Source organism: Lissotriton vulgaris, chromosome 3_1 (assembly GCF_964263255.1).
Source record: "Lissotriton vulgaris chromosome 3_1, aLisVul1.2, whole genome shotgun sequence".
NCBI lineage: Eukaryota > Metazoa > Chordata > Amphibia > Caudata > Salamandridae > Lissotriton > Lissotriton vulgaris.
In genome coordinates this window covers 1,221,526,789-1,221,551,966 of record NC_141689.1, presented here as the reverse complement: position 1 = coordinate 1,221,551,966, position 25,178 = coordinate 1,221,526,789, and the positions used below count along the sequence as shown (strand labels likewise).

The 25,178-nt window shown below is 44.0% G+C and overlaps 1 protein-coding gene across 1 annotated transcript in view; it reads left to right on the top strand.

Moving 5' to 3' along the window:
* Positions 1-21,762, top strand: part of LOC147727675 (uncharacterized) — a 382,784-nt gene extending 361,022 nt beyond the window's left edge. Inside the window, exons 6-7 of the mRNA XM_086963156.1 lie at positions 6,621-6,729; positions 20,674-21,762. Of these exons, the coding sequence (XP_086819282.1) occupies positions 6,621-6,729; positions 20,674-21,048 (484 nt within the window). The 3' untranslated portion in view covers positions 21,049-21,762. The remainder of the gene's footprint in view (positions 1-6,620; positions 6,730-20,673) is intronic.
* The last annotated feature ends 3,416 nt before the right edge of the window (positions 21,763-25,178 follow it).

The following is a 25,178-nucleotide window of genomic DNA, read 5'->3' as shown; positions in this document are numbered from 1 at the left end:
AAAGTCTGGCAATGCAAAGCTTCTACTGCGGCAAGATCTTGGTCCAGAACTTGGCACTTCTGACTAATGTCTTGCATTACTTCTGCTTGGAGCCCCCAGGTATAATCTTTCTATCGTGCTTTGCTAACTGCAGCTTCCTTTGTGTCATCTGTGTTTGGATGGTGCACTCCAAATAGACATTTTATGCTTAAGGGGCCAAAACCGAAGATCCTATATGTAAGTCCTCGCAGCGCATCCCTACACATGCCCTTCATTGCCTCTTAAAGTGATGTAGGTGTGAACCAACTCCTTCAGTTTTACCATAGGCAGAAATTATCTTGTTTGTCGGCTAATATGCATTAATGTGCAATGTAGATTTTCCTAGTTATTATGACGGAAAGTCTTAATTTTATTAAAGACACGGAGGCGAGTATTATGCTTTCTTATCTTGCATTTTATTCAATAGCAGCCAAGATAAGTGTAAGAACTACAGTTCCCAGAGGGCCAGGCAACAACTGGGCCATGGGAATGGGGAAAAACAAGAGTATAGTAACCAATCAGCAGTCACATTATAGATAAGAGAACACACTGACTGCGCAGCTTCCTCTTTTCGCTGAGAGCCAGTCAGATAACAATAGAAAATAAAGGAAATATAGCCATAACCAGAAGAAACGCCAAAGTCCAGGAGCAGAAATCCTTAATTACTGGGATCCAGAGCCAAAGTCCAACGAAAGCATCCGAAGAAGGAACTGGAAGGACCGGAGGGGAAATCCAAGCAGGAGATGAACGAAGCCGTTGGAGAGTAGATCTTCTATGATGAGGCAGGCGGGAGGGAGAACACATGTTAATAGTGTAGCGGCGGGATAATACTCGCCTCCGTGTCTTTAATAAAATTAAGACTTTCCGTCATAATAACTAGGAAAATCTACATTTTATGGCAAGACCGGAGGCTCCTATTATGCTTGTTCAAAGCAAATCAATAACATCAGAAGCAACAGAATGAATAGGCTTGCAGTAAAACATGCGGAAAATATTGTCATTGGACCAATCTGCTGATCTCAGTATGTCCTCTAAACGGGAGCCAGCCCAAAAGGCCTTAGAGGCCATGGCTCCTCTAGCCGAGTGTGCTCCGAAAACAGAGACATCAATACCGGCAAGGGACATAACCCAGCGAACCCACCTGGCAAGGGTAGGGGAGGAAACCGGGAGGTGGGGTTTACGAAAGGAAATGAGGAGTTGGGAACAAGAGGGCGTTCTGAGATCAGCGGTCCTTTGTTCATACATTTTCAAACATTGACCCACACAAAGTTGGGGTTGATCGGGAAAATAGGGATAAAAAACAGAGTCTAAATTAGTCTTTGTGCGCTTGCGAATCTGGAACAACACACCTGTAGGGGAAAATTGGCGAGAAGAGACATCCAAGGCTCTAACATCAGAAACTCTTTTGATAGACACTAAGCAAAGTAACATAGTAAGTTTGGCCGATAACATTTTGAGAGACAAAGCAGAATTACAGGGCCAATTCAAAAACAGTTTAAGTACAACAGAAACATCCCATAAAGAGGTATACTTAGCCAACGGTGGTTTTGAGTATCGAACACCTTTGAGGAGGCGACAAATCAGAGGATGAGCACCTACAGGTTTCCCGTCAATTTGAGAGTGATTGAGGGAAATAGCCAAACGATAGAGGTTTATAGTGCGATAGGCTTTCCCAGCGCTGGCTTGAGAAGCCAGGATGTTGATAACAAAACCTAGAGGGGCTGAAAAGGGATCGAGAACCAGCTTGCCCAAAGAGATCTGGCGGATTTGTAGGCTTTGGAAGTGCCTGGAGCCCAGGCTTGGCTGATAAAGTGAGCAGCCTCTTGTGAAATGAGGACGTCAGAAGGGGGAGGCCGGACACTTTCCAAGCCGACAGAGTGAGGGAGTTGTCCAAGATCAGACTGTGACGCTCGCCCTGAGGGTTGAGAAGAAGATCGTCGAAGGACGGCAGAAGTACAGGAAAATCCATCGCCATCTCCAGAAGAACAGGGAACCAGATTTGAGCTTGCCAGAAGGGAGCTATTAGAACTAGAGAAGTTTCCTGACGGCGGACTTGCGCCAGCACTCTGTTGATCATTATGAAAGGAGGAAAGGCATAATTGAGTTGACGAGACCAATCCTGGAGGAAAGCATCCGTGGCTAGAGCTAGGGGGTCTGGACGCCAGCTGAAAAACTGGGGCAGATGAGAATTGAGGCGAGAAGCAAAGAGATCGATGGAAAAGGGACCCCATAAAAGAGAAAGAGAACGAAAGACGGAGGGACAAAGCCTCCAATCGCTGGAGTCGCGCAGGAACCTGGAGTGCCAATCTGCCACAGAATTGAGGTCGCCTGGAAGGTACTCCGCAGTCAAGGAGAGATGATGAGCTAGGCAATATTCCCATAGGCTTTTCGCTAAATCTGCTAGAGGTTTGGACTTGGTGCCGCCGAGATGATTTATGTAGCGAACCGCAGAAACATTGTCCATGCGTAAGAGTATGGAACAGCGGATCCTGCGTTTGGAAAGACTTTTGATCGCAAAGGAACCAGCAAGCATCTCTAAACAATTTATGTGCAGTCTGGACTCCTCTTTTGACCATGCTCCTCCAGTTGAGATTGGACCACAGCGGGCGCCCCAACCCGATAGACTGGCATCGGATTCTAAAACAAGATCTGGGGATGTGGCGAAGATAGTGCGCCCGTTCCATGCATCTAAATGGTCTATCCACCATTGCAGTTCTGTGCGGGATTCCTGGTCTAGAGCGATGACGTCTGAATAAGCTAGACCTTGGCGAAGGTGCCTGATCTTTAATCGTTGAGGGGCCCGATAGTGCAGATGGCCCGGAAATATCGCCTGAATAGAGGATGAAAGAAGACCGACAATCCTGGCCAGAGATCTGAGGGAAATGACAGAAAGATGGAGCACAGATGTGATCTCCGCCTTGATTTTGGAAACTTTGGAAAGGGGAAGGCGTAAAGACGCCGCTACCGAGTCCACAAGGAAGCCCAGAAATTCCATGTTCTGAGAGGGGACCAGAGAAGACTTCTCGAGGTTCACAAGGAAACCCAAGTCCTGAAGAAGACACTGAGTAGTGTGAAGATCTGCAAGGAGACCCTGTTTGTCCAGGTTCAGGATAAGAATATCGTCTAAGTAGATTATGAGTCTGATACCAAGGGAGCGAAGAAAAGCGACCGCCGGCTTCAGAAGTTTTGTGAAGCACCATGGTGCAGAAGAGAGACCAAAAGGAAGAGAGGTGAAACAATAGTTCACTCCTGACCACTGGAATTGAAGGAATTTCCAATGAGATTGGTGGATAGGAACCGTAAGATAGGCATCTTGAAGATCTAAGCGGACCATCCAATCGTTCGGCCGAAGGGTATCCCTCAGATGAAGGATTGTCTCCATTTTGAAATGACGATAAACCACGAAGTGGTTGAACCATTTTAGGTTTATGACAGTGCGTAATTTCTTGTTTTTCTTTTGGACTAGAAAAATGGAGCTTAAAAAGCCTATAGAGTCGTAGGAAAAAACTCGGATGGCTTGTTTCTGTAAAAGGGACTGTATCTCAGTTGAGATGAGGTTTGCCATGTGGGAAGAGAACACCAGAGGAGGAGGGAAAGAGGTCTGGACAGGAGGAGAGTAAAATTCTATAAGATAGCCTTGAACTGTGTTGAGGACCCACGGGTCTACACTTATGGACTGCCATTTTGGAAGAAACAGTTTTAATCGACCCCCGACAGGAGGTAAAGAAGAAAGGCTTACCTTGTTGATTGGAGTTGGTGTTGCGATAACCTTTGCGTCCTCTGCGCGGAAACCCCGTCCTCTTTGTGGATAAAACTGCGGCTTGTATTCTTGGGAGTTGTCGTAAGAACCTTTGGAGCCTTGATTGTAGGGACGGCCGGAAGAGCGACCCCTGCCTCGTCCGGCCCGTCCAAAAACACGAGGGGCGAAAGTCTTTTTTATGGATTGTTGAGCCTTGTCAAGAGAGGCAAAGGTAGAGACAAAGCGACTGATGTCGCGAACCAAATTCTCCCCAAAGAGGAGGCATTTGCCTTAGAGCCGGGGTCCATAGGAGCGAGGTTAGCAAGCTTGGGGTCTAACTTGATCAATAGACCCTTACGACTCTCGTGGGTAATGGCTGCGTTGGCATTGCCCAAAAGGCAAAAGGCACGTTGAACCCACATGGAGATGTCATCAGCTGAAAGATCTGAACCATCAAGACGGGCAGACTCTGCCATGTCGAAGATACGGGCCAAGGGACCAACAATGTCCAGCATTTTGTCTTGACATGTGGACCATGCTTTATCAACCCCACGGCGAGGGTCTTTACCAAATTTAGAAAAGAAGGTAAGGAGAGGTTGGTCAATGGAAGGGACAAGGGGGATTTTATCAGGGAGGGCAGGTTTGGGACATTCAGACTTTGATCTTGAACGGACAGATGCTTCCAGAGGGAGACGAAGACGGGCAGAAATGTATTCCCCAACGTGATGTGATGGAAACCATTCAGTTGAGTTGGGATGACGGATGGAGGACGGGTCAAACATAGGGAGACCCTCCGAATCATAAACTGGGTCAAAGTTAAAGGAATCACTTTTGGGAATTTTGGGGGGAGGGGGGTCAGTGACATCAAAAATATCGCACAAGTCGTCAGCATCAGGCATCTCATCATCCGTGTCCAAGATGGTGGAAATTACTAATTTCTTAGTAGGAGACTCTGTGTGCTTGGATTTCTGTTTTCTCTTGCCCTCTGTACCGACAAACCCCTCCTTAGTAGGAGGCCTGGGAGGCACTTCGTCCTCGTCCATAGGCGAGTAGGACTCGCTAACCAATGCTGACGCCTTTTTAGGCTTTTGCACAGAAGCAGAGTGTTCCACCTTGCGTTTTCTGCTATCCCCCGCAGATTGGGCCAAAATCTTGGACAACATACTGACCATAGAGTTCTCCATATTCTTAGACATTCTTTTTATGGAGACTTCAACTGCCTGTTCGACAGAATTATTAATAAACTTGTGAAGGTCCTGTTTAAGAGACCCATTGTCCATGTTAGAGGGATTCTCCTCAGAGGAACTCTCATTCTCCATTGTAGTGGAAAAAGTGTTAGGTAAGGGTTAAATTTGTGAGGAAAGAGAGGGGGATGTGTATAAGGGGCGTGAACAGGGGCGGGTCGAATGCAGGACACGGAGCGAGGAGACCGGAGAAGACAAGCTGAGGAGAAGGGCTCCGGAGTGCACAGAAGCAACCGCTGAGGAAAGCGGTGGACAGAGGCGGCAGAAGAAGCACCAGAGAACAGCTCCAGAAGCTGTGAGAGGCAGTGCGAGGAGCGCGAGGTCCGCGGAGCAGGGAAAAACCAAGTAGAAAGGGCGGGGGGGGTGGAGAGAGAAGCCGGTAAACAGATACCGGATAACGAAGGAAGCGCGCGAGAAGCGCGAACCCAGAGGCGCAATAGCGCTAAACGAGGCAATGAAACAATACAATAACAGTGAATATAATACCAAAGTCAAAACAGTCAAATATCAATAATTAAATAGCGAGCATAGATAAGGGAACACTTATCTGACTGCGAGCAGCAAGAAAAGAGGAAGCTGCGCAGTCAGTGTGTTCTCTTATCTATAATGTGACTGCTGATTGGTTACTATACTCTCGTTTTTTCCCATTCCCATGGCCCAGTTGTTGCCTGGCCCTCTGGGAACTGTAGTTCTTACACTTATCTTGGCTGCTATTGAATAAAATGCAAGATAAGAAAGCATAATAGGAGCCTCCGGTCTTGCCATAAAATTTCATGTCTAATCATTGATCTTTCACGATCAACAAAACCATGGAAGTTACCATCCCCATTGTAGTTTTCCATATCGTTGCCAGTCACACAGTCTGTTTTTTTTAAAAGAAGAGTCTGCTCCACTAGTTCAAGAATTGCTCTGCTTTTATTGATAGTGCCCAGCGCTCTATTTCCATTGACTTTCTGGACATCCTATATGACCTTTGTGCCAGTAAGCCGGTGGAATCAAAAAGGAGGCTTAGTATAGGAGGATTTCCAACATCACTTATTGACCAGATGGAAAGGCCTGACCATTTCTTACAAGGTGCTCCAAGCATGTTCTCAGAAGAAATCCCCAGTAATTTGCCCTGTCTTGCTCACCCAGAATTTGAGATGTTAGATAATGTCTGCTGACCTGGCCTGGACCTCCTCTGCTGACCCAAGAAATATATTGCTTTGTACCAGGCGGTGCCAGCCTTCACAGTTCAACCTCACCTACTATTTTGGGGCATCATCCTTCCCAAATTGCATTCCTCTAACCATCGTATTTACTTGTTATGCATGAAGTACAGAAATTATTAACGTTTTTCTTTTGTGCTTGGACTGTACCTCTGAATTCGCTTATTGTTCTCTCAGCCATTAGGATGGACATATTTATATATTTTGTAATCCTCTGCTTGACACTAAGCACATTTGTAAAGCTTCACAAATAACGACCAAATAAAAAAAAACATTCCACTTTTAAGATATTCCAAAAAATGATAGAGATGACCACTGATGCAGTTCGCTGTGTATTTTCTAGCACGTTGAGCCACAAGTTGTTGAAGCCCCTACCTCCCCTGACTATGAACACTTTTTTGTTTGTTTTAGTGGTGTTAAGAAATACAAGTGTGACTACTGCGTGCAGACATTCCACCGAATCTCTGAGTTGAAGCGGCACACGTGGACTCATACTGGCGAGCTGCCCTACCGATGTAAAGTAAGTTTAAAGACAAATAAATAGCTGTTTTGTAGCTTTTTCTTTAAAGTGTTTTAGATCTTCGAATGATCACAAGTATCTGTTAAAGTGTTACACAACAGTTCTTTAAAAATACAAAAGTGTATCATACACATTGCTTACATCCGGTCTTTTGTTTGGGTTCTTTAACATCATGTTATATAAAGAGGCCATGAACTGGCTAGTGTTCGTTTTCATTTTACAGTTACATGCTTATTGGATCACTTAACCTTTTTTTCCAGAATTTGTTCTACTTTAACAAAGCACAGTGCTGTTTGTTTATTTTTATTTATCGTATTTTAGATTTGCTTTTTTCTGTTGATTCTATTTTCGTATTTTTTTATTTAGTTGCTTCTAAATCTGACGCTGCTATGTTTCAATACACTTAGTTTAATATGTTTTCATAGGTTCTCGACAGTGCTTAATTTGTGCCGGTGGTTTCTGGTGATTGGCACCGGCACTTAATTGTCAACACGGAACTTATTGCAGTCTGACACAGGATAGCAAAGTTTTTCTGATTTATAGATCAGCACAGCAATAGTTGTTTATTACTTCAAAATACATTAAAAATGACTAACTGCTGCACCAGCCATTCTTATAGTTTTGGGGTGCTGGAATAGTCTGAAATGGCACACTTGTAGGATTGTAATGGTTAGTAGTTGTGTTGATGCTGTTGTTGGCAGCACTAGCTGGGGCAATGGGTAGTGCGAGCTGTGGTAACCTCCTGACAAGAGCCCTGGCCCTTATTGTTTTCCAAATTAAGCACTGGACTTATCGAGTAAGTGCCTTTCAAGTAAAGTACTGGACACAAAAAGAAAAGCCAAGGTAAGGCCTAGTTGATTATTAAGTTTTGAGAAATCTGGTAATGTTTTAAAAAATATGTATTTTTATTGTCATTTTCCTTGATAACACAGCATGGACGAATGATATAAACCACAGTTGTGCAAGCCATTCCCATTTTTGGCATGCTGATAACAAAAACACTCTAAGTCAAGGATACCTTCACCACCCGGGAGCACTTCTGCCCTCCATGCGTGCCGTACTTGTGCATATTTTAGGAATTAATTTCCGTGCATTCCATAATCTCGCTGACGTGAGGAGAATGGCATAATGTTACCATATTTAATGAGATCTACCAATTTGGAGATGCCTTTTAGATCCCATGTCCTAAATCCCCTCAGTTTACGTATTTTTGGAAGTATTCCCCCCCTCATATTGGCAACCTCAATATAGATATTGAAGGCAAGATCTCGAGGTCCACTGGGACCATTCCAATCTCAAAGTGGAGTGATCTAGGGGAGTGTAGAGCCAATCATTAATGGTAATGAGGTGGGATGCCCAGTAATAAGCATGCACGTCTGGCAAAGCAATGACACCGCTATATTGGTTACATTGGAGAGTTGTTAGGGCCACTCTGGGGCATTTACCATATATAACAATGTCCATAGGTCCCCTTCTATTGTGGTGAAGTTCCCAGGAGGGATCAGGTAATATGTATGTTGAAGGGCATGGAGTAGCTAGGGCAATGATACCATCTTAAACATAGCCGCCCTCTCTAGCTATGTGAAGGGTAGTCCTTGCCATCTCTCCATGGGCCAGATGTACAACCCTATTATAAAATAAAATAAATGTGGGATTCTTGTAAAGCGCACTGTTACTCTACCCGAGTGTCCTGGCGCTGTAGACCGCTGGGGAACCCGTCCTGGTTTTCCCTGTGAGATGGTCCCTTTCTGGGTAACTCCAGGGTGAAACCAGGCATCCCCGGCGTCTGTGGGGGGCCGTTGTAGAGATGAGGCAAGCTTAATGCCCAGAGTTACCGAGTGTGTTCCCTGGTTAGAGTAGGCACTGAGGCGAGAATTATCGAGTCCGTTGACCCCTGGTCCACGACCCTGCTGCATCGGGAATTGAACCCTGGTCCCGGGCCGTTCTCTGCTTACAGGTCTGCCGCCTCTAACCAGTGAGCCACACCTCTTTATTATGCACCTCTCATTATGCATGCGCAAACGGGTTTGCAACCCGTTTGCGCATGCAAAATACTGTTTGGCCATGTACAAACCCTATTGAGCGCAATTTGCGAGTCACAAAGTGCTATGGTCGTACATCTGGTCCTGAGTCCTTTAAGCAGGTACGAATAACTCTTCCTAAGTTGCGTTCAAAGCATTCCCCTTTTTGTAGTGTCAGAAATAATCCCAGATGTGTGAACCCCAGGGCAGTATGGGTCAAGTGATGGGGCAGAGTGGGAACTACGGCCTTCTCCTGTGGAAGATAAAGTATTGACTTATCCCAGTTAAGGCAATAACCCGAATAGCCCCCATAGTCCTCCATTTTTATTTTTTCTGAAAATACTAATGCATTTTGTGTAACCGGGCATACCTTGAGGCAAGTTGTCATGCAATTGAATAGAAGCACAAACATTCAAATGAAACTGAATTCCAGTGCACAGTTGAGGACCAAACAAGATGTTTTTCCAAAATTTCTCAGTGAGTGTGGAGAGTTGCATGTTCAGAGAAATTCCAAAATGCGGGTAGTTTATTCAAAAGATCATTGTATAACAAATATGTATGTTCCATGGATATTTACCTAAGTAGAGTATAAAACCACAAAAATTTAAAGGAACATACAATTATATACAAATCTTAAGTCAATCACAGTCAGTATCACAAGTCCATAATATCCACAAATATTATTGAGCATGGAGACTTGGAGTATCTGTTTCCCAGCCTTTCTTTATTTTTCGTAATAGTTAACATGCGTATATCAGCCCAGCCAACACGTTTCTTCCAACATGGACATCCTCAGGGTTGGATAAATCTTGTCAAAGGTACTGGTGAATGTGCTTGTTGCTGGATATACAGAACGGCACATGTGCTGGAACGTGGAACATGGCAGATTAAAAAAAAGGCATTTATCCTTTTCAATAAATGAAGACCCTGATTTTTGGGGAAATCACAGCACAGAACAATATTGCGGCAGCAAGCACATTCGCCAGTTCCTTTGACAAGATTTATCCAACCCTGAGGAAGTCCATGTTGGACAAAACTTGGTGGCTGGGCTGATGTACGCATGTTAATTATTACGACAAGTAAAGACAAACTGGGGAAAAGATACTCCAAGACTCCCTCCTCAATAATATTTGTGGATCTTATGGACTTGTGATACTGACTGTGATTGACTTAAGAACTACATAACTGTATGCTCCTTTTCATTTTTATGGTTTAAAATGTGATTATTATTGTGACTTCTATGCAGTGGGGTCACGAAAAGTTTGAGCATTGTGAACTAATATACCAGGGTAGCCATCAGTAGCCTACACTGCCGTTAACTTAACCTTATTGATCTAAGTAAAGTATATTTTCATGAACTCTTCCGGAAATGCCCCGATACATTTCTGGATAGGCACTTCATCAGGGATTCTTACCTCACGAGCAAAAGTTTCATCCCAGACTCCCCAGTCCAGTGAGCAGGTAACTGGCTAAAGGACATATTTCACATGCCGTTTCCACACAGACAACCACTCATGTGTATTTTGCATAATACACATCATTTTCGTGAAAATAATGTGTGTTACTCATGGAAAATACACTTTAGCTCGCTTCTTATCATAGCATGACAAGTTCTTGTACTCCACTTTTAAATGGCTACTTTAAATTACACCACAAAAACGGAATGTTGTAGCTCACATGACTGGTGAATTCAAAAGTAGCATTTAGGCGAGAAAATACCCATAGAGTGGGTTTCTGTCCTTTCTCCTTGTTTTGTAAGGGGGAAAATTAGATTTTGACATATGATCTGAGTGTTTGAGAAAACCTGGAATTGCAGGAGAAGTGTAGTAGGTATCGTTTTATTTATTTGCAGTTTTAAACAACACAAACCAGAGTGAGTGGCCCTCAGAATAAGATAAAAATACAGAAATGTACAGATTTTGTTAGAGATTCACAACATAAATATTTCAGAAATCAAAATATAAATATTCAAAGCAAATTTGTTTCAAATAGTTCTATATAAATTTAATATAAGATATGACTTTCTCTAACAGGAGAATAATATATTGTTGGAAAAGATATTGTAATACATGAATAGCTAGTCCATTATTTGGTGGGCAGACAAAATATCGAAATTTAAATATCGACCTACAATATTATCGATGTAAAAATATCGAAGGGACAGAAAATAGAAGGTAAGTAATATCGATTTTTTTAATATCGAAGTGATAGAATTTCGAAGGTAAGTAATATTGTTTTTAATAATATCGATGTAAGTAATATCAATGTTACTAATATCGATGTTAGTAATATCGATGTTACTAATATCGATTTTTATATGATTTTTATGTATATTATTATGTATTTAATATGTATGTGTTATTTTTTTTAATGTTATTTTAAGTTAATTTTGTATTTTAGTACTGTACCGGGTTGTGGGTTTATAGGGGAATAGGGTGGGAAGTAATTTAATTATACTAAATTCATTATTAATTTTTAGGGATTATAAATTAATTTTAATTAATTTTTGTGTGTAAATTCTGTAGCGGGCTCTGGGTTTATAGGGGAATAGGGTGGGAAGTAATTGAAATGTAATTAAGTAATACTTTATTGTTATTAATTGTTATTGTCAATTATATTATTTTTAATTAATAATTGATTGCCAATGAATTTTTATTAATTGGTAATTCATTTTTATTAAATGGTTTATCGATAATTATGTTCTGTAACGGGTTCTGGGTGTATAGGGGAATAGGGTGGGAAGTAATTTAAATGTAATTAATTAATAATTTATTTTTAATTATTGGTTTTGTTAATTATATTATTGTTAAAATATTATAATTGGTAATTAATTTTGATTAATTTGTAATTAATTGTAATTAATTGATAATTATGTTAAGTGTATTCTTTTATTATTGGAGTTTGTTGTGTGTTTATAGGGGAATAGCGTGTAAAGTAATTGATATGTATTTAAGTAATTATTAAATTTATGGTTGGTATTGATAATTAATTTATTGGATATTAATTATTAATTGGTAATTATTTAAAAGTATAATTTTTGGTAATGAAAATTAATTTATTGTTGTTTAACCATTAATTGGTAATTAATTGGTAATTAAATATTACTAAATAATATGCATTGATATTTTAAATAATATATTAATAAGTAATTATGAATTGGCAATTCGTGTTTGATAATTCATATTTTTGGTTTAACACATTATTTAATTGTTCAATATTAGTTAATTGGTAACTACTTTTTAATAATTAATATGCTTTTGTTATAAGAAATATTTTATTGTTCAATGTTAATTAATTGGTAATTAATATTTATTAATTGGTATTTATTATTAATTTATTGTTACTTAATTATCGATTGGTAATTATGTTTTTAACAACTATTTATTGGTATTTGTAAATAGTTTAGATTTATTTAATATATATATATATATATATTTGTTTAATATTTTAAAATATTAATTTATTTATAAGTATGTTATTTTTAACTTCTACGCTATCCAACACTTTCCCTACTGTTGCACTCTCTGGAGTTGGAATAGTAATTCTTACCCCTATGCTATCCAACACTTTCCCTACTGTTGCACTCTCTGGAGTGGGAATAGTCATTTTTACCCCTACGCTGTCCAACACTTATTTAATTTTAATTTAATGTTTAATAGAGCGCAAACTTGATCTGTGAAGGTATCAGAGCGCTTTACACAGTTACACTGTAAACAAAGCTAAATAGTCTCAAGTACAGAAGTATACAAAGTTTGGGGAGGGGTAGGGTCGCTGAGGAACATAGAGAAAAGGGGGCAAAAACAAATGGATACAGTTACAGTGGGACCAGTAACAACAGAACAGAAGCCCCACAATTACTTATCAGGGCGAGTTGGTAAACTGCGGAAGAGGCAATAGTCATGGATTCGACAGACACAACTGTGGTAGATGCGAGCATGTCATTAGCCTAGGAATTTACCCATGAGGAAAGGTTTGGTCTCCTTCTTGAAGCGTGCTAGAGAAGGGAGTTTTTGGATGTTTGGCAGGAGAGAATTCCTAATTCTTGGTGCTGCACCGGAGAATGCCCTATTGTGGGTTCTTTTTTCTGAAAGCGAGCAGGTTGGAGCAAGAGGTTTCTAGCGGACCGGGAGTTCCTAGTTCCTCCAGACATCACCAGTTTCTTCTCCAGATAGGCAGGGGAGTTTGTGTAGAGGGCCTTGTGAGTAATGCATGCAATTTTCAGCTGTATTCTAGCCTCCATAGGGAGCCAGTTTAGTGCTTTCAAATGTGGAGAGATGTAGTCAAATTTCCTAGTGCCTGTGAGTAATCTTGCTGCCGCATTGAGGCAGGCTTTTAGAGGAGCCAGAGAAATTTTGGGTAAACCAGTAAGGGTGGAACATCCATATTCCAGTCTCAATATGACTAGTGCTTGGACTGCCATTTTTAAGTCTGAAGCATTGATGAAGGGTTTTAGCTTCCACAAGTAGCTCAGGTTGAATCTGGATGATTTAGCCATTGAGTTAATGTGGTCACGCATGTTCAAGTTACTGTCGAGGAGTATGCCCAGGGATTTGACAGAGTTCACAATGGTCGGCGGGCAGTTTAAGGCTGTGATGGCTTTGATCCAAGTCTCGATCTCCGGGTTGGCTTTAGAGGGGGAGATCAGGAGTAATTTGTTTTCTTTGCATTGAGTTTTAGTTGGTTAGCGGCTAGTCATTGGACAGTTAGTTTCAGGATCTCGTTCAGGGTAGTGATGTAATATTGATGTATATTTGGGTGTCGTCCGCGTACATGTGGTAGGAGATGTTGGCGGCGCGAAGAACTTCAGTGAGTGGCTCTAAGTAAAGGTTAAAGAGGGTGGGTGATAAGGTTGAACCTTGGGGGACACCAACTGTGACTGGGGTGGGAGCTGATAGGTTGCCGTTAATGAGGAATCTCTGAGATCAGTTGCCGTTAATGAGGAATCTCTGAGATCAGTTATGTAGAAAGGACCTAAACCATTCTAGGACAACGCCATCGAGCCCCATCCTGAGATTAAGACGTTTGAGTAGTTTATCATGGTTGACCGTATCGAAGGCAAAGGATAGATGTAGGAGGATTAGAAGGCAGGATTTGCCTTGGTCAAGGGCTTGGAGGGCATCATTCACGATGTGGAGCATAGTGGTTTCCGTGCTGTGCCCTGGTCTGAAACCAGATTGGAAGTTATCCAATAGGTGGAAGTTACTGATATGCTGGCTTAGTTGCTGTTGGACACTCTTTTCTAACATTTTAGCTAGCAAAGGGCTATTGGAGATAGGTCTGATATTGTCGGGGGAAGAGGGGTCCAGCAATAGCTTTTTTAGGCTAGGAAGGACTTGGCCGGCTTTCAAGGGGTCCGGGATCGAGCCCTGCTGAAGTGAGGTGTTGATTATTATAGACCAACAGGGAATAATGGTTTGGGTGACAGCGGCGAGGCAGTTAGATGGTAGAGGGTCATTGAAGTGGTATTGGGGTTCAAAGTAGAGAAGATGTTGGAGACTGAGTCTTCGTCATAGTATTCGAAGTCGGTTCAGTGAGCTTGGTTTTTAGGTGAGGCCAGTGTGGGTAGTGCAGAAAAGGGTGAGGTCAGGAAGGGGATGAAAGTAATCGGCGGTATTGAGTTCAATTTCTAGTGCCATGGTTTTATCAGTAAAGAAAGAGGAGAATTCCTCCGAGGATAATAGAGAGTTAGGGGATTCTTTCTTAGATATGGCCAGTTTATTAGATTGGTGTTTGACCAGATCGAAGAGCTTGCGGGGTCTGTTCCTGGCATTCCCCAATTCCGATCTGAAGTATTCTTTTTTTGAGTTCAGGATGTTTGTTGTAATAGTTTCTTGCCTGGCGGAGAAGTTTAAGGTGCTCAGTGGAGGGGTGCTGTCTCCAGATTCTTTCATCTTGTCTTAGGGATCTCCAAGGGGTTTCTGTCTTTGATTTGTGACCTTTTTAGTTTTAGAGGGGCCAGGTTGTCCAGGATGTTCGATATGGAGGTAGAGTAATGATCATTGAGGTCAATGACCGCAGTTATATGCGAGGGGGGGGGATCAGAATTGCAGCGTGCATCCCGTTTCATAAGGTCAAGGTTTTTACTGTCTCTGATCCAGTGCTTGGGAATCACCGATTGCGGTGTCTTTGACTTGCGGGTCCCTGGTAAAACAAATGAGATGGTGTGGTGGTCGGACCAGTCACATGGGTCTATGGAAACAAGTTTGGCTGCGGATTCTTTGGAGATGATTCAGTCCAGGTTGGCCCCTTTTTAGTGAGTAGGCAGAGAGCAGGCTTGGGACAAGGCTTGATCAGTAAGGCGGTCTTTGATACCGTTAACGTAGGGGTCTTTAAGGTCTGCAAATGCAGGTTAAAGTCACCAAGGAAGATTTCTTTGGTATTGGAGGGAATCTTAGTTGCCATCGCACCTCCTAAAGGGACCGCCCGCAATAGTTGCGGCGGTCCCACCAATTCAATTATGATGCACCCTCCAGTGTGGCGGGCGCATCCTGTATATTTTACATTACAGCGGGCGGTGCTGCTAGCAGCACCCTCCGCAATGTAAAATAAACATGTTGTGCTTTTACATGCACAATGTGACAGGCACAGCGCGGTGCCTGCCACATTGCACATGTAAAAGCAGAGGGGTACCATAGGTATCCCCCCATGTGCACCCCACATCCTGGGGGCCTGCAACGGGCCCCCAACAGCAGGAACCGCCAGCCTTTCTATGGCGGCAATGCAGTCATGGAAAGGCTGCTCTGATCCTGCATCATAATATGGATAGCGGTGTCTTCCAGACACCGCCACCATATTAAACCCCTTTTTCGCTCGAAAAGCGGCGGACGGTCTTTCCGTCCGCCGCGGTGCCCTTCCTATTCCCATCCTAATTTGGCGGTGGGAATAATCAGGACGATGGTGGCAAATCTGCGACTGCCGGGCCGGCGGTCCTCACCGCCGGCCCGTCGATCGCAGATTTCCCGCCATCGTAATCGGCACCTAAGTTTTTGTTCAGGATGAGGTCAGCAATATCCGAGGCACGTTTGACTGCCGATTGGCAATTAAGTAAGAGGCCTGATAGTGGGGAGTCTGGGGGAGTGTCAGGGGTCTGGGCGGATAGGAGCACAGGCGCAAGATTGCTTTTAACCACACTTCTGTTGTGAAGCGTAGCTGGTCTGTTGGGGTTGATGGAGACTGTGCATATGTGCTGTTCAGGACTCGTATCTTGAGGGCAGGGGATGTCTTGGGCAAGGTTGTGGTCGTGGTGGATTGCTAGGATTTCCTCTCCCGTGCGGTCCAAGGCAAAGGAGGTGGCAGTGGTGGAGTTGTAAGTGAGTGCAAGAGCTAGGGATTCTAGGGCGGGAGGTTCGGGTGGCTTGAGGTTAGCAAGGGTGATTCCGGTGAGGCGAAGAAGGTTCATAAGATCCAGAATGGAGCTATGAATGCTCTGGATTAGATTAGTCGCTATGGAGTGTACAATTTCGAGATCCGTAAAGGCTGGGGGTGCTAGAGTGGAGGGGTGCGTAGGTTCGGTAGCAGTGTTGGTAGCACATGGAGGTGACAGCGGAGAAGGGTTTACTTGAGCGGATTCAAATGTTTTTGGAGGGGTTACCAGCTCGCAGTTAAGGAAGATGGTTAGCGGGGAGGTGAGCAGAGATCCGGGGGCGACTCTGTTGGAGGAGTGAGAAGGCGAGCTGTCATGGTTAGGTTGACCCAAATGGCGGGCCGTTGAAGGGCAAGTTTGAGCTGGGAACGGGGTTTTTGGGGGAGAGCCAGCCTCGCGGTTGGCGGGGGGATCAGAGGTGTGGTGGAGAATCCTTGGCCAGGGTCAGTGGATAAGGTGGGGGGGGTAGGATGAATAGTGATGAAAGCCATAGGGGTGGGTGTAGGCGAGTGGATAGGCAGAGTAGACTGGTAGGACGGAGGGCCTATGGTGCGGGAGTTGGATACCTTATCCATGTCGTGCACATGCTTTCTAAGCTGGGAGAGAAGATCAGCAAATTTATTGAGGGTATTGGATGAGGCTTGGATCAGAAAGATGCCATTTTTGTAGAGGGTAATGGTAAGGTCCGCTCGGAGCGTAGAGGAGGGGGCAATTGAGAGTTTGGTGCCATATGGGATGTTTCTCATTGAGCGAACGTTAAGGAGGTGTGTTAGGGTTTTACGCCAGGCTGTAATTCTTTTGGAATAGAAGATGAGGTTATTTATGCAAGTACCACTGTCCGTGTTAAATCTCAAGTCGGTTACCGGCATCTCTGGGTGGCTTATTAGGATGGCGTGCTTGAAAGATTTTGCAGCGGTTTTGGAGAGATAGGTGGGGTAGACCAAGATAATGGAGTTTTCCCTAGTCCACGTCAAAGTGGGATGTGTCATGTTGATTTAGGGAAGGGCACTAGTGTAAGTTAAAGGTGTAGTAGGGCGGCAGAGGGGAAAGAGCATTTCTCCTAGGTCATCAGTGCGCTGCTGCTACAAGGGTGCGCAACAGCTGTTCAACTAGGAGAGGAGTGTAGTCATCCAGGCACTGAGAGTTGGGGAGATCTTTAGGTAAGCAATCATGGACGCTATTGTAGTTGGGAGCAACTGTTGTAGAGGACATTGGAGTAATCAAGAGAGAGAAATGGGGTTTGTTGCTTGCCGATCGACCAAATAGTTGAGTTTTCAGGCCAAGAAACTGAGCTGAGGTGTAGGGCGGGATATTTAGGAATTGCGCCATTTGTAAGGTCAGGGCAGGCAGGGCAGGTTGAGGATGTCTTGAGCGGTCGCCATTTTGGAGTCAGGCAAGGGGTTTTGGGCCAAATTTTTACAAGCTGTGAAAGTAATCATAGGGCCAGAGAATATTCAAAAGGAAGAAATGCGCTTTTAAATTAATGCAATTGTAAAGCAGCCTCACTGGGGGTGAGATTCCTGGGTGGGGGCGGAGGGGAAAGGCTTGGAAATAGATACAGGGTGCCGCCATTTTAGATTGTGAGCCCAGCTCAGGAGTCAGAAAAGTCTTGGCGAAGGGTGTATCTGGCGCGTCTTTGGCGACGCAGGTGTGTGACAGATACAATGTAGAGGGGACAGTGCGGCAACAGCAGAGGCCAAAGGAATTGCGGCAGCATAAACAAATATAAGCGTCTCAGAACCTTTGTGGATCATGAGGGTCCGGGCAGTGAGATACATCGAGGGGGCGGCAAAAGCTCAAGGCATCAAGTGTTTCCCAGGAGCCTCCTGAATGGTGGTGTGAGCCCCAGTGGGTGAGCGGTGTGCTCAAGTTAAGTCTGGGGGCCTCTTTTAGAGTCGCGGGTCAAGCCGCAGTTCAGTGTGAGATCCCGCCCTCCCAAAGCTGAGAATGAGGCCAGGCTTGAGAACTTCCTGCAGCTGCAACAAAAGGAGTAATCACGGCAGCTCCTGAAAAGCGGCGGTGCTGCGGGCGAGTCTGTGGGTGCTGGCGAGACCAATGTTGCAAGATGGCGCTGGGAAATGGACGGTGTCGTCGGAGTCGATTCTCCGGGCTTGTCGGCCGTCATAGACCTCCCTCAATAGCAAGGGACCTCTGGGGCAGAGAAGATCTGTCCTCCGGTTGATTGACCACCAGGCCTCAGTCAGGACTTCCAGAGCGTGAGGCGACCAAGACGTGCAGGGGCTTGCGGTCTAGCTTATCCGGCAAGGGTTAAGAGATAGCCATCCCTCCAAAAACCGAGGGGTTATCCGGGATGAAGGGTTCAGCCTCATGGTAGCCTACAGCCAGGCTCCGGTCGGGTTCGGTCCCACGGGAGCCCACAGCCATGCTCCGGCTGGGCACAGCCTCACAGGAGCCTACAACCAGGCCACACCTTCCCTTCTGTTGCACTGTCTAGAGTGGGAATAGTAATTTTTACCCCTACGCTATCCAACACTTTCCCTACTGTTGCACTCTCTGGAGTTGGAATTGTAATTTTTACCCCTACGCTTTCCAACACTTTCCCTACTGTTGCACTCTCTGGAGTTGGAATAGTAATTGTTACCCCTACACTATCCAACACTTTCCCTACTGTTGCACTTTCTGGAGTTGGAATAGTAATTTTTACCCCTACGCTATCCCACACTTTCCCTATTGTTGCACTCTCTCAAGTGGCAATAGTAATTTATTTTATGTATATAGATGAATTTGTAATTTATAATATTTTTATTTATTTATAAGTTATTAAAATAATTATTAAAACTGATTATTAAGAAAGTATATATATATTATATATTATATGTATTGTTTAATTAATTTGTTATTAAATTATGTATATTACTTATTAATTTTAAATATTATAAAATATTGTAACTATGCTTATCATATTTTTAAGTATTATTTAATTTATTTTACATATTTTTTAATTTTAAAAAACTATATATTTTTTTAAACGATATTTTAGACATCGATAATTTTTTTCTTGATATTTTTGTACTTACCTTGTTGTAGATAGTATGTCGATATTGTTGACATCGATAATATTGCACCGATATTTTTGTATCTCGAGTTTTTGTCTTTCGATATTTTGTCAGATATTCCCAATATTTAAATACAAAACATATAAGAAGCTTATAATTCCTTGTAGGAAGCACATAATTCATATCAGCTGCAGGGAGAAATATATGGCTAAATTACAAAGAGTGAAATGCTGAACGCATGTACAGATTCACAGGTTTCATTTCCACTTCTTCACAGTTTCACTGAGAAAGTGCAAGTCAATGTAACTGTAGCCATTGGGACAGCAGGTAGACGAGATTGAAGTTGATGAAATGGAAATGCCATTATTTTGACCTAATACCAAAAAGTAACATTTCAATTATTATTGCCAGATGTATTGCTGTCAAAATTCCGTTTTTAAGAAGTATGCCTGGTTACTGCACTTTCTGCCGGCTCACCATCTAGGCTCTACCAGGATCACGGATGTATCTGTGTGTTCTCAAAGTTTCGTGCCCATCTCGAAGATTATAGAGCCTGCTTGTCGACTACTTCCACAGGCTTTGCATGAAATAAATTCTTGGAAGCTTCTTCCAGATGTAATGCTTCTTTTGGCAAACACACAATATGAATAGTCGCTTCTCCTCTGTCTGTTCATGCTGTGAGAACAGTTATGATGACCTAGGATTGCCCAAGAGCAGGGCACTCTGAAAGGGAAAAAGTATTTTCATGATGATTCAGGTACTCTTAGTTGCTGCTCTGCCTTCTTCAAAACACCTACCCACAAGCACTCAGAAGCCTATCTTCCAGTCCGATACTACATGACACGAAAGTTAGGAAATTGAGGAACCAACATCCACTAGCAGGAATGAAGCATTTCAGGCACACGACCACATGTGTGGAAGGCCTCCTAGGAGTAATTAAAGTAACATCATCTTTTGAGAAGAAAGAAGATTGGTTTTCACTGTAGTTCTCATGCAGCAGAATTGAGTTCCCAATCAGATGTACAGTGGAGAGATGAAGGAGTAAAATATCCTGGGTTGAGGTTGTGGGGTGTCTGCCTCAAGTGGGATATTTGGCAGTCATTGTCTAAAATTATAGATGCACTTATCACCATAACTTATTTTGTAAAATAAATAAGTGCAGAAGCTGAAAGATGTTCTTAGAAGGCTGTCACTGCAGAATACAAAGAATGCCCAGCATTTATTCCACCTCAGGTCTCATTTGCTGATACCCCTGCACTTCCTGTCTGTTTCACTCACGCATGTTCTTTTTCATTCTTGTTTTCTCTTTTTGTTACTGTTTTCCTGTATTTCTTTTCCTCCTCCTGTCTCCCTTTCTGCCTTTCTTGCTCTTCCTCTGGGTCCGATGATGAAAAATGTGTCTGGTCTCCAAAACTGAGTGCCTGTGCTCACCAGTTTTAACCGTCAGAACAAATTAAGTACTTCTTACCACTATTTCTGCAGGTGCGTCTTTGCACTTTCAATAGATCCCTGTTTGTAACCACTTGTGTTTTCCTCTATATAGATCTGTGGGAAGGGTTGCCGGCACCCTAGCAATTTGAAGAAACACATCCGGACTGTGCACAAGGAAGATATGCGAGTCCAGATCAATAGGGAGCACGCTTCTCCCAGATTCTACAAGAACATGCGCCCTCAAGCAAGGACTAACAACGATCTGCTTCAACAGATTCTGTCCACCACACTTTCAAAACTGCAGTCTGCTTCCTCTTCCTACCACGGCCCAGCTGAACAAACTGTCTCCTCTACAGCCACAGCCTCCCCAGTGACTCTTACTTATCTCTCCATGTCCACCCTCGCACAACAGCAACAAGCGCAATCATCAAGCCAGCTCCCTCTTGACCACATCAGTGCTACCCCGGATACTACTGGTGCCATGTGATGACTGGAAGAAACTGAGAAAATAAATTGAAATGATTCATCCAAAAAATTACAGATTGGTAACATTCATTATTTTGAATGAGGGAGCTATTTAAGCAGCATTGATGTCATAATGGGGGGTATGCTGCAGGTATATGTACCCAGCCACTTCCTGCTCACCCATAGCCTGTACTATCAACGACTCCTGGGGAGTTGTGCGTCCCCGCCTTTAATCGCAGTAGTCTTATTTTTTCTTATGATAAGTTGCCCTATTCTGTTGCATATGTTGGTATTGATATTTTATATTTACAAAACTGAAGTGATCAAGTTGTGCAAGTTAAGGACTTCAAACGTCATCACAACTAAAAGGTTTCACTTATTTTTACATAAGATGAATTTCGGAAAAGGGGATTGGCGTGCGCAAGTGCCCAAAAAGCGAGTGGGTACCATGCTCATTTATTTGCGCACTATTCATACAGATATGTTGATTTAACGCTTGTGGACGTAAATTGCTTATATCGCATTATAGGTATGTTCCAGAGCATACTGTGCATCTGATTTGTAAGACTTGTGGCCGAGAAGTTGAGAAGCTGAGTTTGGGTTCCAGTTTCAGAGGATGTGAGCAGCTTTTTGCAGCGTAACCTGTTCTAGATTCACATTTTATGCATTATTCCACCATCTAGTTCTTATGGTCTCGAGATGTATATAAAAAGAAATGTTAGCTTTGGTTGTCTACAATAGGTGTAGTCAATATGACTTTTTACGTATATATCTGATTTGTTTGACTTCCTGATGACCAGTTCATGATTGTGCAGATATTTCAGAAAGAATCCATGAAACGCCTTTTCAAGCTCCGTACTTTGTACTCCAACCTTTTGATCTATAGATAAGTCTTGCAAGGGCATTACCGCAATACTTTCTTGTTTGCAATTGCACATTTAGTAGTACAGGCCAAAATTGAATTCGGACTTGTTACCAATTATTTACATGAGCAAAACACCTTTTACAGTCTCACAGAGAGAACTTGGCAATCTATTTCTTCACAGAAAGACCTCTCCTAATACTCTAGGGGTCTCCAACTTGATTTTAACTTGGGGAACCCATTTAACACCTTGCATTCTGTTTTTGGTTAAATACCTTTTTTTAAAACCAATGCACATACAAATGCCATGGCATAAACCATTTATACAGATGCTTCATAGTATAAAATGTTAATAATTATGGCATAAACCATTTATACAGATGCTTCATAGTATAAAATGTTAATAATTGCTTTTGTTTAGGAAGAGAATGGGCATCATGACTCACTTGAGCCTTTGCTTTTCGTGAGGCTTGGCCCCTCCCCACACTGAACAATCGTAATAAATAAAGTATTAAAGTATTTACCTGGATATATACCCTCAATATAATATATATGCAGATGTCCCTCCACTCCCTCAACAGAGGCAATAATCCGCATATAGCCATCATGTTGATGATCTGAAGTTTTTTCCGGGACAGGATAACGACCCCCAGACTTCTCTGCTTACAGGCAGCATAGGCAGGTGTTCTATAGGGCCTGTTAGGAGTACAAGTCCTGTTTATGGCGTACATTGAATACAGTCAGTTGTGGCTGTGCACTATTTAATAATTTCTGTGTTTTACTTTGGGAACTGACTTTCTTCCTGCACCTGTCTTCAACCAATCAATCATACCAGGCTTATAAAGCACTGCTAATCACCCGTGAGGGTGTCCAGGCACTGAGAATCCTGAAATTGAACAGCCAGGTCTTCAATCTTTTCCTGATTTCCAGTAGAGAGGATGAGGTCCGGAGGTGCAGGGGAGGTCGTTCCAGGACTTTGCAGCGAGGTAAGAGAAAGAGCATCCTCCACTGTTGCTTCGGCATTTGCGGGGCTGTGATAGAGGGAGGTGATGCGGAGGTGTCTGGAGGGTTGGTGGAAGTTCGTGCGATGGTTGATGTATGCTGGTCCTTGTTGTGTAGAGCTTTGTAGATGTGGATCAGCATCTTGAACTGACGTCTCTTCTGAATGGGGAGCCAGTGGAGCTTCTTGAGGTGGGGGTAATAGGGGTTCACTTTGGGAATCTGAGGATGAGTCTGGCTGCTAAATTCTGTGTGGTCTGCAGTCTTTTCAGGAGGTGTGAGGTGATTCGAGGTTATTCCTACTTAGAGTGCGTTGCCTTAGTCCAGCCAACTGGTGACTAGGGCTTGAGATACAGCTCGTCTGGTGTTGACGGGGAGACATTTGAAGATCTTATACAGCATGCAAAGAGTGAGGAAGCAGGCAAAGGAGACCTTGTTGATCTGACTCTTCATACTGAGCTTGATGTCCACGCCCCAGGTAAACCAGTCTGCACCTATCCATGCCATGGACCCTGGTTCTCGGACCATCCACTGCTACGACTCTAGCACCTTCCACGCCCTCATCACTGGACGTTCCACTGCCTACACCTTGTGTCACCAAAGAACGCACAAGGCCAGTTCACCTGCAGCAACTGCAATTAAACCTTCGCCGGCTCACCACAGCAGACCCATTAACCGCACATGACTGGACCACCTCAGAAGCATCCTACTCAACACCCGCTCCCTCAAAAGACACACTGTGGAGAGCTAGGGTCCTACTGGACTCCTTCTCCCCTGACTTCGCCTGCTTTACAGAAACCTGGATAAACCCCACCTCAGCCCCAGACAAGGGAACCACCTTCCCCGACATCTACAAAATCATCCACAAGGACCGCGTCAACTGACGGGGAGGAGGCATCGCCATTGTACACAAAAAAAACCTCTGCCTCACAACCAGCTCCAAAGACCACTCACCCGACATGGAGCACCTCCACTTCCAGATCCAGCCCCAACCTGAAAGCCACCCTCCGTGGCACCCCCGTCTACAGACTAACCTCGGGCGGGTAACTACGCTCTGCCTGCAGAGTTTGGCCTATTCCGCATTCCGCTTTGAACGCGCAGTTCAGGCGAAACTACGACTCTGTGGCGGAGCGTAGTTAGCCGGCCCCTCCACCCTCCCAAAGTTATTAAAAATAATAATAAATGCACTTATGTGGTGTGTCTGCCTCGGCTGCCTCCTCCTTGCAATGGCTACTCTCTCCTGCCTTCTCCTCGCACTGCATAACCCCCTACATTGTACGTCTTGCATCAGGTAAGTGCCTTTTTAATTATTTTTAATAACTGTGGGAGGGGGAGGGCGCGGAACGGAGCATAGTTCCACAGAGTTTTTTTAAACTCCGTGGAACTACGTGGAGCACCACTCCGCATACTCTGCCCAGGGCAACTACAGACTTCCGGGACCCTGCCCCTCCCCTTAATCGCTCACCGCGCTCTCACCTCAACGGACTACATCCTCCTCGGTGAACTCAATTTTCACCTGGGCAACCTCAACGACCACAACACTTCATCCCTACTGGAGAACCTTGCCACCTTCGGACTCAAACAACTGGTCACAACGCCAACACACTCAACAGGACACACGCTCGACCCCATCTTCTCCGGAAGCTACATCACTGCAGCCACACCTCCGAGCCACACTCTCTCTGACTGCACCCACACTCTGGCTGTCCTCAGGAAACCCTCAGGCAAGCAGCCCTCCAAGAAAGCCAGCTGGTTCTCCCCCACCCTCCAAGAGTCCTGGTGCACCAGCAGACAGCTCGAGAAAAGATGGAGGAGCCTTCAAATCCGCCATCACCGCACAACACCACCTCATCAGAACAACAAAAAAGGCAGCCATCCAGGAACGAATCAACGCCAACACATACAACAGCAAAGAACTCTTCGCCATGGTCAAAGAATTCACCAAACTCAGAATTGAGACAGCAGACAGTCCCCCCTCTCAAGACCTCAGTGATAACCTCGCCACCTTTTTCCACTGCAAGATCAAGGAGATCTACAACAGCTTCGCAACCCAAGAGCCGCCCACAACCACCGCAACCAATGGCTCCAGACCCTAGAAAACCTTGCCCAACTGTACCATCTTCACCTCTGACAACACCCTCCGGAACATGAAGAGCATCCACTCCAGAGCCCCCTCGGATCCCTGCCCTCACAACATCTTCATCTTCTTCAGAGCCGGCACCTCTATTGCACTCTTCTTTCTGCTCCCCTTCCCACCCAAAGTCATCAAGAAAGCTGTTAACTTCCAAGTC